Raw genomic sequence first — 17,329 nt, 5'->3', positions numbered from 1 at the left:
TGTGTGGGCGGGGCCAGTGGAGAGTGGGCGGAGACAAGAATACGGGGGGCGGGGCTAGGAGTCTGTGGGCGGAGACAAGGGCGCGGAGGGGGCGGGGCTAGGAGTGTGTGGGCGGAGACAAGGGCGCGGAGGGGGCGGGGCTAGGAGTGTGTGGGCGGAGACAAGGGCACGGAGGGGGCGGGGCTAGGAGTGTGTGGGCGGGGCCAGTGGAGAGTGGGCGGAGACAAGAACACGGGGGGCGGGGCTAGGAGTCTGTGGGCGGAGACAAGGGCGCGGAGGGGGCGGGGATAGGAGTGTGTGGGCGGAGACAATGGCGTGAAGGGGGCGGGGCTAGGAGTGTGTGGGCGGAGACAAGGGCGTGAAGGGGGCGGGGCTGACTAAGCGGGCGTGCGTGCGCTCGCTTTATAAGCGGAGCACGGCGGGGTGGCGCGCGCGCGCGCGCTCGGCGAGCCGGCGGCGTGCGTGGTGCCTGCGAGCGAGCGCGTGCGTCGCTGTGTGTGTGGTGCGTGCGCGCGCGCGCGGCTGCTTGGAGCTGCACGTGGCCACGTGTGATCCACGTGGGGGCATCCGGACGCGAGGAAGAGGAGCTATGCACGTGCTGACCCTCGCCCCGACTCGGGGGGCAGCAGCAAGGGGCAGCAGCAGCTGCGGTGTCCACCCCCGAGGGTAGCCCACTGGGGCAGATTTCTCCCCGAGGGCAGCGAGACAGCCACAGCAGCCGGAGCGAGACCCCCCCGGGAGAAGAGACGCGTGGAGAAAGGCATTTAAGAGGGACGCCCGCGAGAGTGACTGCCGAAAGACAACCGCGGCTGTCGAGGGACGCCCAGGAGAGTTGACCATCAAGAGAGGAGAGGACCGGGACTGTCAGGATTCACAATCGAGACAGCCCCGAAGAGACAGATTGCCAAGGCAACTAGAGGGGCGGCTGCAACTTCCGTGAGACAGGAGACACTTTGGGAGAAAGACTTCGAGTCAAAGGAGAGTAATTCTCAAGATACACTTTCCAAGGGAGGTGCCTGGGAAAGTGACCGACTCAAGAGAGACACCCGGCGAGAAAGGGGGAATAGTGCTCTCAAAGCACATGCGGGAATCCCAGTGAAGACACCTGTGGACACGTGCAACACACGGCAGCCAGGTGGACACCCCCCCCCCCCCCCTCCGGGGACACTCTTGGGAAGAGACTTCAAGAGAAACAACGGGAGAGCTGGCCCTGGGGGAGACCACACAGGGAGAGAGGCTCTGGGAGACATCCAGTAAGAGACGCGCAGTAAGAGACTCACTCGGTGAGCGATACGCAGAGAGAGGACACGCAGGGGGGTTCTTGTGTAGAGCCCTGTGGACAGACTCCCCCCCGCACGTGCAGGAAGTTTGTATCGACTCAACGCGAGGTGGTGGTGGGGGGGTGGAGGGCAGACCGCCTCTGCCACCCCGCTGCTCATCAAGCCCGCACACAGCCGCTTGAATGTGCCGCCTTCTCGCCGCTGGGATTTACTCGAGGAGGTGAGTGGAGGGAGGCGTTGTGGTGGCAGCTGATGCTGCGGGTGACCACGAGGACGAACTTGCGGACGATGCCGATGGAGGCGAGGAACGGCGTTCCGGGGGCACTCGGGGAGGCTCTGTGCTCGCTGCTGGCCGCGGGAGTTTACGCGAACACGCTGGGCGCTGACTTCTGCTACGATGACAGGTGAGTGCGTGGGGGGTGGTGGAGAAGGGGGACACCCTGGGGCGGGGGAGGGAGGTGGTATTGGAATGGTGGGGGGGGTGGGGGGGACAGGTGCACGGGGGATGCGAGCAGGGAGGAAGCCGCGTGGGGAGCGGTGGGAGTGGCAGGTGCACGAGAAAGCCACGTGGAATGGGGAAGGAGGAGGATGCACACGAGTGATGTGATTGGGGGGGTTGGGTGTTGGTGGTGGTGCTGGAGGGATGAGATGGGCAAAGTGGGTGGGCAGTGTTGCAAGCGACCGAGGGGCACGTGTTGTGTGTGGTGGCGGGGTGTGCAGGAGTTAGGGATCACGAAGAATTGGCGGGGGGGGGGGGGGGGGGGCACGTGCAGGATGCCATCGGGGATTGTGGTGTGGGGGGGGCACAGGGAGTGTTTTGGAGTGAGAGGGATGTGTGTGGGGGGCACAGGGAGTGTTTTGGGGTGAGAGGGATGTGTGTGGGGGGCACAGGGAGTGTTTTGGAGTGAGAGGGATGTGTGTGTGGGGAGCACAGGGAGTGTTTTGGAGTGAGAGGGATGTGTGTGGGGGGGGGGGGTGCACAGGGAGTGTTTTGGAGTGAGAGGGATGTGTGTGGGGGGCACAGGGAGTGTTTTGCAGTGAGAGGGATGTGTGTGTGGGGAGCACAGGGAGTGTTTTGGAGTGAGAGGGATGTGTGTGGGGGGGGGGGGGGGTGTTTTGGAGTGAGAGGGATGTGTGTGGGGGGCACAGGGAGTGTTTTGGAGCGAGAGGGATGTCTGTGTGTGGGGGGCACAGGGAATGTTTTGGAGTGAGAGGGATGTGTGTGTGTGGGGGCACAGGGAGTGTTTTGGAGCGAGAGGGATGTGTGTGGGGGGCACAGGGAGTGTTTTGGAGTGAGAGGGATGTGTGTGGGGGGCTTTGGAGTGCCCCTGGGCAGTGGTTTGCCCAGACTGCAGACCAGTCTGCCGGGTTTCATCTTCAGTCGATTCACTGGACAATTTAACTAAAGTGCTGCAGCTCCGTCCTCAGCCTTAAGCTGACCACGATGTTCCTATTTTAAACTGGGTGTGTATGTATTAAAAATACTGTACAGTAGTTGATATTACTATGGCTTCATCTGATGCGGTTGTAATTAGGGGTTGTAGCAATCCACGTGATATTGTTAAATACACGATATAGTTTGTGAAAATGAAATTCGGTATTATGAAAGTTTGAAGTATAATTTACACTGCGTAGTGACACATTGCCACGGGCAAATCACAAATCTCGAGCTTACCTGGATATTAAAACTTCTATAATATGCAGTGTAGCCAAAACGTCACGACGCATATGAATATTTTAATAATCGTGACACTTACATTCAAACATTTCACTTTTCTATTATTTAAGTGAATACATTATTTTATCTATTATATATTATTCTTTGTGCCAGGTGACCTCTAATCCATTGTTTACGAAACTCGACGAACAACGCAGTGAATGAATAGAGTCGAAATGTAATTGATGAATGTTCAAATATCACACCTGATCTTAAAAAAAAGTCCTGAAATTAATTTCAAAAGAGAATTCATACATGCATTAATGTTAATGCGAGTTAGTTTGGACATTTGAAATAAATTAAATAACCCTATGTGCTTTGTTTACATATATTAAATAACCCTATGTGATTTGTTTAAATAAATTAAATCGCCTTATATATCCTTATTTTCGGGCCGCCCTGTTTACGTTTATGCTGGACACTGAAACGGGGGTCGTGTTTAGAGACTGAATCCCGTCATGGAAATGTGGAATTGCAAGCAGTGGAGATGAGCGCTGCGCTCGACTTCTCCGTTTGAGGATGGATTTGCAGTACTCTGACGTCTGACTGATTTAGAAATGTGGAAATTGTTCCAAAGTAACTCGTTCAATTGTAAAGTGCGTCCTGGTATTGTGTAGCAGACACCGTTGTGACGGGATCGACCTTCGGGGACGCTCTAGCCAGGTTCAGGTTGCCACTGCTTGCTGTTTCAAGCTCGCATCGAATAAAGGAATCGTAGAATAAGAGCAGCGACCCAGCAAAGCTTAAAAGAAGCATGAGTAATAATAGCAAAGTCGAACTCCGGAGCATCCAGTCAGCCCTGGAGACAGACTAATTCATTCTTTCTGGGTTGCAAATGATTTAACCCTGTCCTGTTGAATGAAAAGACCTGCTTGTAGCCAGGATCCGAGTTAATGAAACCGAGGTTTCTGTTTTGTGCCAGACTTTGAATGAATGAGACTTACCTGGTCAGCGGACGGACCTAGTTTGTGCTGGGTTGTGAATGAACCAGTGGTTTAATGAGTGTATTTGGAAAACAATTCCTGACAATTTATTGAAACCGACCAGATGTACATTATAGGAAATATGAATCGGCCTGGTGTTGGGGTTTGAATACATGAACCCAGTGGAAAATAATTATTCGTGTTTTATGGAGGACCAATTCGTGAAACGAACGTAATGCCAGGGGTGTTAATGACCCAGGCCGGACATGTGAATGTATAAACTCCGGTGCCAGGTTTTTTTTAAATGTATCTAATGCAGCGAAGGTTTAAATGATCGAGTCTGTCTTGCGCGGCATGGTAGTGGATGAATAATGAGTCTTTGCCCTGGACACTGGGCGAATGAGCTCCACTACATTTAACGTCCCAGTGAATCTCTCTACGTGCCAGATATCTAAACACGTAGAACTCGGGGGCACAGCAGCAGCACCGGCACTGCTGTACGAGCACGTGTGTTAGTGTTTTGAAACGGTACAAATCTACAAACTGCATGACACAGGAGTTTCATCAGCATGGTTTGTATCGCACCTGTAATAAGAATAACGTTACATGTCTATGCGTAATGTAAGGATGCATTATGTGTATCGACATGTATATCACAATAACATGAAAACGTGTGTGTGTCTGCAAGGATGGTGTGTAAATACCAGCACTGGGGGAGACAAATTCGGCCGGGCGTGCTGTTGACCAACCACCTCGTTGTGGCGTGCCGGCCTTCGTAGATGTTCACGAACAGCACTTGTCCCAACACTCTTTGCTAAAGGGCAATACCGGGGGCGTGTTTGTGTCTCTTTGATTTATGTGCGTGCATGTTTGTGTTCGTTTTCTATTGTGTGCGTTGCATACACACACACATGGCCAGGAAGTGAAGATACTGTATCCATTGTGGTGAAAGGGTTTGCGTGGCAGTTGTTTTGTTTGATGCTTGGCTGCTGTAAAGATAACAAAGATCCCCACCCCTATCCCCGTATAGGCTGAACAGAATGTTGGAGCAAGTGCTGTTAGCGAGCACCTATTGAAGGCAAGGACGGTATACGAGGGAGTGGGTGGCCAGAACCACGCTCGACCGCTCTTTTCTTCACCATTGGCGATGTTTACACGCCACACCAGGTACTCATTTGAGGCCGAGTCGACCTCGGGGAGGCCCAGAACTGGTTCAGATAATCGTCACTGGTGTTGGCCGTGAGCGGGAATCGAACTCGGGTCGCCAGGTTTGTAGCGCAGCATAGCGCTGACTGCTGCATGACACCTGGTGAGTGGATGGACCTAGTTTGATGCTGGGCTGTGCATGAACCAGTGATTTAATGAGTAATTATAGGGAAAATAATTCCTGAAAAATGTATTGATACCTACCAGATGTGATCTCTCAAGTTTTGCCCGACTAGAGCAAGACACACACAGTCACACCATACGTGCAGTGATAGCCGCACGAATGATCTGTTTCGCAAGCAGCAGTAGTAGTAGTGTGTGTGGTACGATACTGAATTACCTGTTTAAAGGAGTGGCATATTTTCCTTGTCACTCAGCCGATGCCAAACTATCCACCGTACTCTGAGTTGTGCCTCAATAGTACGCGCTAGAATATTTCAGCCGCAGTGTGAGTGTCATTCGGAGTTGAGCTATCCACAATCTCGCAGGTGTACACTTGAGCACGTACACGGTATGTGCATTGCCTACACCACGCACACGTGTCCGTCTCAAGGATTTGACACGCTTCAGTAATGGGTGTTATTGCAATTTCACGCAAGCTCGTACACTTTTAAATGTGATACGTAAATTTACATTCGTGTTTATTGTACTTTTATGATGCGACTTGTATATTAAATATACCGCAGTTTTAATATAACTCTGATGTTTGGTTTTTACAGTTTTAAAGTTTTCATAAATACAATGTATCTCATTGGGTGTTTGTGTGTTTTTAAAAACGTGACTGTAGGGGGCAGCACAGGTAGAAAGTTAAAGGATTTGCAGAACGTGTGTGAGTTATCTCGCACATGTGTGCTTGCGTCTTCTCTGTACCTCCTGATTTCATCACACAGACTAAAAAAAAGCTAAACAGCACAATACTGGTTTGAACGTCATAAGCAGGGCTCTCAACAAAAGAAATGCATTTGAGACCAAGCTAATCTTCCTTAGGTAAAGATGTGAAAGTTGTCGCAAGTCATAATGTTTAAATTACCCAAGGCACACGCACTGTATGGGAACTTTGCACTCGCAAACCACACCTTGTGCACGAGGGAGTATTTATTGTTGGTTTCAAGAGTCGTGACTCACAAACCACTGCAATAGGTGATTAGGTTGACCACAGCATGTTTCCAGAACTCGAAAAACTGCACTCTGTAACAGAAGGACAACCCCCCCAATGTACGCCATGCTGTTGCAACTGAACTCACATTATATCAATGTGGCACATTAGGAATGGACCACTCTTTTAATTATTTCCTCGTGCAGCAAGGGGGTAAAGTGTGGTTTCGTGAAAGTCCTTGTGTGCTGTGCAGTACATCAATGCACGTGTGTACACCAGCGTGTGATAACTGAGTTTGGGCCTGTGGGTGGCTGGAAGGGTTATTGATTAACCGGAATTGTACACCAGTCACGTGGTTAATGGCGATTCGGTTGAAGATTGCTGTGTGTGACACACGTGCTGTTGCATTTTACAGATTGACCACAATAAATGTGTTTGCCCTCGATTTGGAGCACCTGCCCACGTCCTTCATTCCGAGTGTGCATCATCAACGTTATGGTCGAGTAAAAGTGTATCCCTGCTGAGATGAGCATGAGGCTGTTCGCATCCTCCACGTTGCCATGGTGGGGGCCAGTCTATCCACAGGACGACCACTGTTAAGTTCCCTTAAAAGTGGTGACATTTCTTTTGGCCCAGGGGGATGATAGATTGAGGTGACCTCTCGGCAGAATTTGAATTCACCGCCTCTTGATTGTGAGGCCATAACCTCGATGCTGCTCTGTCAATGGAATGATAGCTTACAATTTGAAATTGCAGTATTGTATTGTAGCTGCTGCTGCTGCTGGTGGTGCATGTTTGGGAATTGGGCATTTGCTGCGCATGACAAACAGAAATGGCATACGCCTGCTGGTAAGAGCAGTGCAATCTGCTGCGCAGTATTATTTTATTCTGTGCTTATTCGCCACATCCTTGAAGAAGTGTAATTTGATGATCGGGTAGTTTGCAACCCGATCCGTCCCGTGTCGTCGCTCCTGCAGCTGGATTGTGTAGCAGTCTCACACCACGGGGGTTGTTATGTGTGGGTCAATTGATTCAGTGCTCATACATTTGTAATGTTGTCTCAACGGGACACGAGTTGCTGTACTCTTCCAAACAAGAAGAGAGACTTTCTAATCCTTTCATATGTCATCGGCCCAAAAACACAGTGACTTGCATTTGCTTTTATAATCCTTTATATATCTGCTCTGGAGATATTTGTGACGGACAGGCACAAATACCCTCTGGGCAAGACAGCCAAGACGGTATTTTGCATTTTGATGATGAGTTATTTTTTCGTGAAGAATGTAGTATGGTATAGTACGAGCACGAATACTGTAAAGTACAGAATTGCATCCCCCTTTTGCAGTAAGTAGCATGGACCAGAGGTGTGTTTTAAGTGGGCACATGTAGGTGCTTTGGAAAAGCTTAACTTTTAAGCAGACTTAACCTTTTCGCTGCTACGGGGATGTTTAGTTAAACTCAAACTTGGAATTCTGGGATCATAGAATAGTGAGCTAACCCATCTCATCACTGCTCCACGTATAAATACACAAAACTAAGACAAAGTTCCTCATGTAGCCTATGTAGGCTGTTGTGACTGCGAATAAACCACACCAGGTACTTATTTAAGGCTGCGTCGAACTAGGGGAGGCCCATGACTGCTTCGTATAATAGTTACTGATATTAATCATGACTAGGAATCAAACTCAGGTGGCCAGGTTCGTACCGCAGTGCGCTTACCACCGTGCCCCACACATAGACAAAGATGCCCTGTATAACCTTCACAGACTCTTAGGGCAAGTGCTACTCGCGAGCACCTATGAAGGCCAATACGGTACATGGGGAGGTGGGGGGAGGCACCACCAAACCCAACCACCTTTATCTCCTTGGTGGCATTGTTTACAAATGGCACCCGATACTCATTTGAGGTCGAGTCCACCTCGTGGAGGTCAGATACTCATCACTGGTCTTGGCTGTGAGCGGGAATGGATCTCGAGTCGCTGTGTTCGTAGCGCAGTGCGCTAACCATTACACTACTGCTACACACGTGCACACGCACGTTAACATGCACGTTAACACGCACGTGCACATACACACATGCTTCTTTGCTTCGTACAAAGAACGTTTCCCCAGTCTTGGCCGAGAATGTTGCACGCACGGCAGAATGTAAGCGAGCCTAAACGCCAATAGTTTTTGTTGTTGTTGTGTGGATTGCCAAATGCGAACGTTGCCGTTTAGGCAGAGAAGCAATGAAGCCTCGCAAAAGAGTTTCACTGACAAATGCTGATTCCATCATAAGATGTTAACAATAGAGACGACTGGTGGTGGCATTTTTAAAAAGGTTCGTTTCAAAATACACGCGGGTTGTGCTACTTGGTTTAATGCATACAGCATGCAAAGGAAATAGCAGAACTCATGTTCCTTGCCCCATTGTTCTCTTTCCTTATTCCATCTCTGCTTTGTTTGCCACACAATCTATTTCCTTTTGTTTTTGGGCTCTGAGTGCATCCTTGAACTATTGAATTCACATGTGGGGAATAGAGAGCTGGCCAAGACGCTAACATGTTTCCCATGTCAGGTGTGTTTCATACACTTAATAATGTAAATTGTATGGATATCCATCGATCATTCAATTATCTAAGTTGGCCGAATTTAACGTGAGTCCGTTGAGATACCCATATAACACGTGCACGCAAAACATCTTATTTGAAATGTATGAGAAAGAAAGTAAATATCATCTGTAATGTGCAAACACTTATAAGCATTTCCACTGACACTACTAAAACACGACACAGCTGGCATTCTCAAACTGCACTATTCGTGGCTTTAAACATCCGTATATATTACATTTGGTGACTTGAGTGTGCTTTGAAGCAGCAGGATCCGAGTTTGAATTCCATTTCCTTGTCTCCCTGCCAGCAATGGATGTCTCAGTGCCAAACTTGGACATGTCAAAGGGCCCTCCTGGGACAAGTTGGGGCAATGCAAGTTATTGGGATGATACATTGCTACGTGACGCACCTGTAGTACGTGTGCATGTGAGTACGGTGAGCAGGATCATAGTGCTTCGAGCACTGCACATTACAATCACGCCATCATGTGCTGTACCATCCCTAATTGGCTAACACTACTGGCCCTAACACTCTCCAGGCTAAGCGGAGCAGCTTGGAAATTATGTACTTGTGTGTGCATAACATGCAATTCTATTTTGCAAACAAAGGCAATGTTACGAAAGTAATTTATTGCAGTAATTGTGCATGTGATTACGGATGACTTTTAGTAATTGCAAGTTTTTGAGTTTTCACTAAGAATTGCAATATGCTAATACGGGGTTGAACAGTGCATCGATTTAATAATATTAATTCACAATGCTCGTTTATATATTCATACAAAACATTGTCAGGCTCACAATACATGCAGATAAATACACGTGTAAAGATACGTGTTTTTTTTTTATTCGTGAATTTTGCATTTAATGCTTTCGCTTCGCCCCCGCCGCTGCAAGAGATGCTACTATTCACCACATTGTTAATTATATATTTTCTGGAATCTAATTGTGACCCTGCTTCACGATAGTTAATTGAGTCACTGATGGGAGTGAATATTTCAACTACATGTTAAAAGCAACATTTAATAACAGTGCTAAATTATTGGTTCTTTGTTATATTAACATTTCATACTCAAGTTCATGGACGCATTAAGGCTACCTATCATTACATTAATATATTGACTGACCAGTGGTTCAAACAAGCTATTAATCTGGAATGCATTGGCATCTTCACAACCATGCTCATTAGATGGAAGGCCATCCAATACCTATAGCAGCAATGCGATAATACCTAGAATACACTTTTCTCAAATCCAGTCTCTTTTTCTCCCTTTTGGTAACAACTTTATTCCTGTAATATAGCAGTGTACTTGAATATACTTTTAAAATGAAATTATAATGAAGATTACGTTTTAATTCACTGAAAACAGATATCATTGAATCCATTGGCTTTTTTGCTTTCCATTTGAACGATTCCAGAAGTCATTTGTTTCACAAAGGAAGAATTCCTATTTCATTGAATATTGAATTATCAATCAGCTTGGGCCTCAAATCATGGCCACTGGTACCGTGATATTTTGGCACAAGCTGCCCTCAAAAGTAAATTTTTTTGTGAGTGGCAGGAGAGTTGTAAAATAAATAAATGTGCAGCTCATTGTCAAAGCCGCGACTGGAGGAAGCTCTCCCCACACCACTTTGGCCAAGATAATTGTTTGACCATACTTCGCCGCGCGGGTCGGTGAAAGGGAGAGCCCACCAGGGCCAAGTCAGATGTTGCTCACCATGTTGCTCACCACGCATCTCAGGCTGCTTTCGGTTTTGTAGTGTGGTGAATGTACACCGCGCCACTGATGCCTAGCCGATAATGATGGTAATGATAATTCTTATTCACGAGCTGTGTTCAATTACCAAGATGGATTCTTAATTCAAGAGTTTGCACGGGCATTAAAAAAAAATTTAATCACTCACAAATAAACACCGTTGTTATTTAATAAGGTGATAGTGTTGACCTGTTTTTAAGAATACTCCTTAAATCTGTTGGGTGTCCACCATCAATCATTTAAAAAAAAAATTGTTCCCCATCACCACTGGGTATTCCCTATTTAATGCTCATTCTCTGACTGTAATTAGCTGAGAAACTTTGTTACTATTAATGAAAGCCAAATGGGAGCCGTCCTGTACTGGAGTCGTACGTTATTTTTTGACGGTAATTTAAAATAACCTGAAATAATTGGCAGCAAATTGCACAGTAAACGCATTACCGTGTCTGATTGCTGTGCCGCCCTCTCCATAACTCGTCACGGGGATGTAATTGCTGTACTACCTTGACTCGACACTTTCAACTATCTTCCAAATACTTGTTGTGCAACTGTACGTATTAATTTATTGCAGAAATAAAATGTTACTCTTTTAAAACTCGTAACGCATTTAAATGATCTAATTTACGCAACCAAAGGTCTGTTTACAATGACTGAAACATAATAAACACTTAATCGACTTCATCAACAATGATATCCCAATTCTACGTTTGCCGTTTTTCGCCTGCAGACCCAAGCAGCATTCTGCTGACAATTATCACGTGGAACAAACAAGGAGAGCATTCCAGAGAAATGGTTGACGTTTCGGGCAGTGGCCCTTCTTCGTAGCAGAGAATGAAGATTGCCTGCAATGTCACCCTGGTATAAATGTTTCCCCTTGAGGCCGGATCACTCATTAATGTACTATGTAGAGTTTACTTCCGTTTTGTCGACATATTGAAAATGATGCAACTATACAAGTACGTTTTTTTTAAATTAAATCCATTTATGTAGATCAAGTTGTTGATGACTTAAACTACTATTTTCAATTTTTATTTTATTTTACCAGGTGAGGCCCACTTAGCTGTATAGCTCCCTTTTCAGAATCGACTTGGCTGCAAATGATAGCGCAACGTGTGGTGGCTTATCATGTGGAAATGTATAGCAGACAAATACTCTAAATTAATGTTTCTAAATGTGGAGGGAAAAACCATAGAACCCAGATAAAAATCCACTTAACCACGGGGAGAACATGCAAACTCCAAATATACAGGCATCAGGGTTGGGATTGAATCCACGACCTCCTGTATACCAGGTGAGGTACCTAACATCTCCCCACTGTGGCACCCTCTTGCTTAGTGACAGTACAGAGGCGACCTGTTAAACCATAAAAGCAGGGAGTAAAATAGTTGTTGGACCCTTTCAGTCACGAAAACTTCAAATCGAGAATACGTTTATGTTTTTGTTTCGGATCATTTTCTTCTTTAGCACACTGGCTGTTATACCGGAGCACAGCAGAGTGCTGCTGTGATTATTGCAACACGCACTTTAATATCTGTTTTACAGTATTTTGGCAGCTTTACTGGCCCGCTGTGGAAATTGAATCGCAGAGCCATGCAGACTGGATCGGCAATAAAACAAGCTACCCCACCAAGCCACGCACAACCACCTTCCCTGTACGCAGTCTGCATAAAGCCACGTGAAGGGTAATGCGATCAAAGCAAAAGGAAACCTGCTTAATGTCAACGGATGGAAAATGTGCCTTAACCAGTCACAGCAGGCACGGCAAGGGTGTGAAGGGCTGTCATACGATTTGGCACGGCACCACACCGTTATATTACCTCGCGGCAAGAGGCCACCTAATGGTTGTATGGAAGCTCACGGCTTGGCCCAGTATGCGGCTTTAGCCACGTGTCCCCCACCACGACGTCGCAGAGTGCCTTTGCGCGGTGCTTGGAGGAGTTGTTTGCATGCCAGCGGAGAGTGTCATCCTGTGTGTCCGAAGCCTCCCAAGTGCATGTTTTATTTATTTCTCTCTGTCAATCCGCTTATCGGATAGATGCTTCCTCATGCCATTGCAGTCGTGGCAGATGTGTAACCACACTTCGCAATGCTGCTCTGTGCAGTTGGGATGAAAGGGTGGAGGGGGCGGTGCGGAAGCCATGAACTCAAGCTGCCAAGTTCATAGCACAGTGCCTTAACCACTGCGGTGCCACCTCATGTACTGTTAACAAGTGCCGATTAGTGATTTACATCTTGTACGTATGTATGTTTAACTTATTTTGCACCGTATGTAGCCAACCGTGCTAATCGAAGGACAACAAACTAAAAGCAAAAAGCTGAGCTAAAAAAATGAGAATCTTGAATTGAATTAAGGCCCTCAGAGCTGTAGTTTATATTGGTGTTTAACATTGGACCTTATTATACACCGCGTTTCAATATTGTTGTGCGTGTGTGTAAATACATTTACATTGCTTGTACAGTAAAATAAATGTTGTTTGCGGGATGATAAATGCCCTTTTTCCTGACACTGACGAACCAGGGTGAAGCCTGTCACGTTAGATGCCACTGGACACCCTGATGGTCAGAACGTGAGCCACTAAGCCTGCTTTACGGTGTCCATGGGTCGATTCCCACGGCCGCTCATCATTGCTGCATTATCAGCACTTGCCGTCGCATACGATGAAGTGGACATATAAGGTCCTTTTCAGTTATCATTTGCAAAACTTTGGGCATTTACATTCCACTGAAAAATCCAGAGATGTTATCATCGCCTGGTGAAATGTTGAGACATTTATTACGGTTTTCCATCTGGGAAATTGTGCAAATTGTTATTGTCACAGGCAGGATTTGTTACTCTGTGACATTTAATTGAACACGATGTTCACAATCACATAGGAATACATATCGGTTCACTGGACTGTACGGTACACGTAATATAAAAAAATCTCCTTAAAAATTTTGACCACCCCAGATTTGTATTCATATCACTGAGGGGGCAGCAGAACAAGAGGCGTTATTACGATTCCAAAGAACAAGGTGCAGCTCAAGAATGTGTGTCAACTTAAATGAAACAAGACTGTAATTTATTTTCAATTAAAGACGTGGTTTAATTTATAATGCAGTCGCAAATACAATATGAAATTAATGAGCTCAAACAAAGAGCCTGACCTAATTAACATTTCGTGGAATGTTCCGTTTCCCATCATTCCAGGCTCTGGTCCCTTGATGGGCTGTGCTGGCTCCGAAGCAGGGGCGGCAGCGTCTGTGGCTGTTGTGGGTGTGCGGACACCCCCGACGTGTTTAGACATGACCCAGAGACACCCACAACACTGTGGACAAACTTCATTCTGTGATTTGAGTCGGTGTTTTTCTCCCTTTGACAAGTTCACACAAATGCTGATTATGCCCGATGACAGAACCTAAGATAAATACACAGTAGCACGCAAACAGTTGTAGGCTTAGCACTGACCCAGTAGCTCGTAGAAGCGTCGATTGAAAATAATTACAGTGCAGGAGAATTCAACTTATCGGTTACGAAGTGGAGGGTTGTGAACTTAGCAGATCCTATCTGTAATCGAATAAATAACCACCGGGAACCATTCGCTGGAATGGCACTCCCTGCTCCTAACCGTGAGTCGAACACAGGATCTCTACGCTGTTTTGGTTTTGCTGTTGAGCGAGAGTTTTGGTTTTGCTGTTGAGCGAGAGGAGGTATTCACGAGTGGAGCTGCACTTTGCACAAAGAAATGGAGCACCCCAACGCCACCCCTGAGTCTGATGAGGCCGCACGGGGATTACAATGAAATGATATTCCAGAGTAAGGCCACCCTACATGCACACATCAACACGGGGTATGTAGATGGATATCGTTAGTTAACTCAGGTACAAGCCCGTGGAGATACACATCTCTTCTTCACAGCAGACCTTCTGTGATAGAATAAAAATACATGCAGAAGGTTAAAGGTACTAATTATAATAAGAAAACCAATGCCACATGAATTAAGGACAAAACTATACACAGTATGGTTTGGGAGTACACATCTTAATATAAAAATAATACTTGCATTATTGTATTTCTACATCTAAACTAAACAACTAAGACAACTATAAACAAATTCCTGGCTGTTCTTTCTCTCCTTGCAATGTATTTTCGTGACTTTACTCACCACCAGCATGCCCACGTTAAATTTGTGTAAATGACAGTACTCACAGTGGAGCTGTAACCACTGGAGCACTTAGTCATATTTTTAGAGCGGTGGAAAATAACACACGCGGTCTTTGTTTTTATCACAAAGGACTCTCACTGAAGACTGTGCTCCGATGCGCTTGCTCTGCGTTATGCTGCTGAGTTTAAAAAAAAAATCAACGTACACGCAGTGTTAGTGAGACGTTAACTACCTCGCCTGGTATGCAGGAGATCGTGAGTTCAATCCCGACCCTGATGCCTGTTGGCATGTTCTCCCCGTGGTCACGTGGCTTTTTCTCCAGGTCCTCCAGTTTTTCCTTCCACATTTAGAATCATGCGTTTAGAGCATTTGGCTGCTATGAATATCCACATGATAAGCCACTTCATTGAGCTATCGTGCGTTGCCAGGTCGCTTCTGCAAAAGAGCTGTACAGCTCAGTGGGCCTTTATCTGGTAAAATAAAAAATAAGTTGAGATTGTTTAGTGTTACGCTATGAAACCAGCAGTCAGAGTTTGATTGTCGGCAACGGCTAGCATCAGTCGAGAGTGATGTCAAGCCCTGTGCTGGTCCCCTATCTTTCACTCACCCACACTGACCAGAGTGATGTGGGAGGGTCAAATAACCCCCACGATCCACACAGTGTGGGGAAGTCCTCATCCAGCAGTGGTTTGACAACATTGCTATATGCACACGTGTAATGTGTTGAGGGGAAATAATAAGCCAAACATTTGGAGTGTAATTTCTCATTAATTATTCTTCCCAATTGCAAAGTGTTGAACACATTTTTATGTTTTATCAGTTTTTTTTACAATCTACATGTTAGTATTAAACATATAATGCAATCCAGTTGTCTACAAAAGATAACAAAAAGCATTTGAAGCCTTTATTATTATATATTAATGCGCTTGTAAGACTTTTACAGGGCACTGTAATTGCTTTTTCATAACACACATTCCAAGCCATTGTTGGTTTCTTGTAAAGGTTGCCAATAATTTTGGATAACGCTGTCGATGTTCACTGCTCTCCAGGAAAGCCCCTTGGCTCGTGCTTTAGCTCAAGGCACTTTCTTTCGTCCCAGTGCAAATCCCAAATGAACATCTCCTTCGAAGGGTTTTATGCCGCTGTGATGTTTTTCACTGCGTGCCTTTGCGTAAGCAGCAGTTGCGCAGCGTAAGCGGCGTTCGTGTAATGTTTCGTTTATCCCCATGTGTTCCCGGTGATGTTCGCTCTCTCGGCTCATCCCACCCCCAGTGTGCGCACTTGGAGAATTTCGCACTCATGCTCGACAGAGTCTGGCGATTTCGTTTTTTTTGTGTGTGTCTGGAATCTGAGACTAAGGTGCTTTGAAAAAAAAGAGGTTTTCACAGCTGAGATTAGGCACGCGTTTGTTCCCCTGCTACCGACAAGGCCCCGCGAGTTAGTGGCGGTCATTAAAAGGGATGGCTCTGATTGAGTGAGACCATGCTGCGCTCACTGCGTTGGTTTTCTGCCAAAACGTACGCAGAACGAGTTACAAAAATAGCATCCGGATTTGAAACGCAGTTTTTTTCTCTCTTCATGCTTCAGTTGCGCTGCACTTTTTAACATGCGTTGAATTTTGTTTGTTTTCTTTTGCTTTTGAAGAACATTTCAGTGCAATTTATTGTAGCTCCGTAAAAAAAAGATGTAATCGTCACTGAATTTACATTTGAATTGCCCATTTCTCAAATGGAAAGTGTAATGTTTACATGTCAGGTGGCACAGTTGACTCAGCCCATCATCATCTATCCATGGTCAGTAAACTATTTACCACTTTGTGATAGGTCTGCAGTCGTCGTCCTGTGGTGAGACTGGCTTCTGCCATGTGAATGTGAATTTGCTGTGCCTCTGCCAGTGAGGAGAGTGTTGCATCACCAATTGCTTGAGAAATGAGATGCCTTTTTGACGGCAGCGTTGTCTTTTCAGTTCCTACATTTGTACGGCCTATAGTGCTCGTATCAGCTCGTGTGCATTGTTACATCACAGGATCGTGACAGCTTGGGGGTAGAACTCCAGCAGTGGATTGATAATGGCTGTTGATGATGGCGGTGCTCAGTTCTTCTGTCGTGCAGAACATAGCTCATACTTCTAGCTTTACACGAAGCATTGTACAGTAAAATTATCGATTTATCCAGCACGCAGTTATCCGGCTTCCAACATTATCCGACGGTCGAGGGCCGATCCGGCGGGAGACCTCAATCACAGCTGATATGAGTTGGATTTGGACTCTAAAATAACCACCTCCCAATTCTACACCCTCCGTTCTGTCATCACCCCATGCAGAGTCTTCGAGATTGGAATGATAAGTACGGTACAGTAAATGTGGTCACTTTAACAGCATATTTATTTTATCATGGGACCTCCTTTGCCAGTACCAAAATATGAGAATAGGTTTTCCCCTTTTTTCTGGCAACAAAACAGGTGTTAAAATGATAAAACACCAAACTGAAACCTTTTACAAGGCGTCATGTCTGCATTAACCACAATACTTATGGTCAGAATGCAAACAAAAAACATACTCTGATAATAGATGCATTGCCTTTGAAACTGATTGGTCCACACCAGAGACAGCTTTC

At 46.1% G+C, this 17,329-nt stretch overlaps 1 protein-coding gene across 1 annotated transcript in view; it reads left to right on the top strand.

Moving 5' to 3' along the window:
• Positions 1–449: 449 nt before the first annotated feature.
• TMTC2 (transmembrane O-mannosyltransferase targeting cadherins 2) overlaps positions 450–17,329 on the top strand; it is a 291,797-nt gene continuing 274,917 nt past the window's right edge. Inside the window, exon 1 of the mRNA XM_061564667.1 lies at positions 450–1,684. Within this exon, the coding sequence (XP_061420651.1) occupies positions 1,533–1,684 (152 nt within the window). The 5' untranslated portion in view covers positions 450–1,532. The remainder of the gene's footprint in view (positions 1,685–17,329) is intronic.

The sequence above is a fragment of the Lethenteron reissneri genome, chromosome 33 (genome assembly GCF_015708825.2).
Source record: "Lethenteron reissneri isolate LAM-NWPU_2019-01 chromosome 33, ASM1570882v1, whole genome shotgun sequence".
Classification (NCBI taxonomy): Eukaryota; Metazoa; Chordata; class Hyperoartia; order Petromyzontiformes; family Petromyzontidae; genus Lethenteron; species Lethenteron reissneri.
The sequence above is the reverse complement of the archived record's forward strand: the minus strand, read 5'-3'. Positions and strand labels throughout refer to the sequence as shown.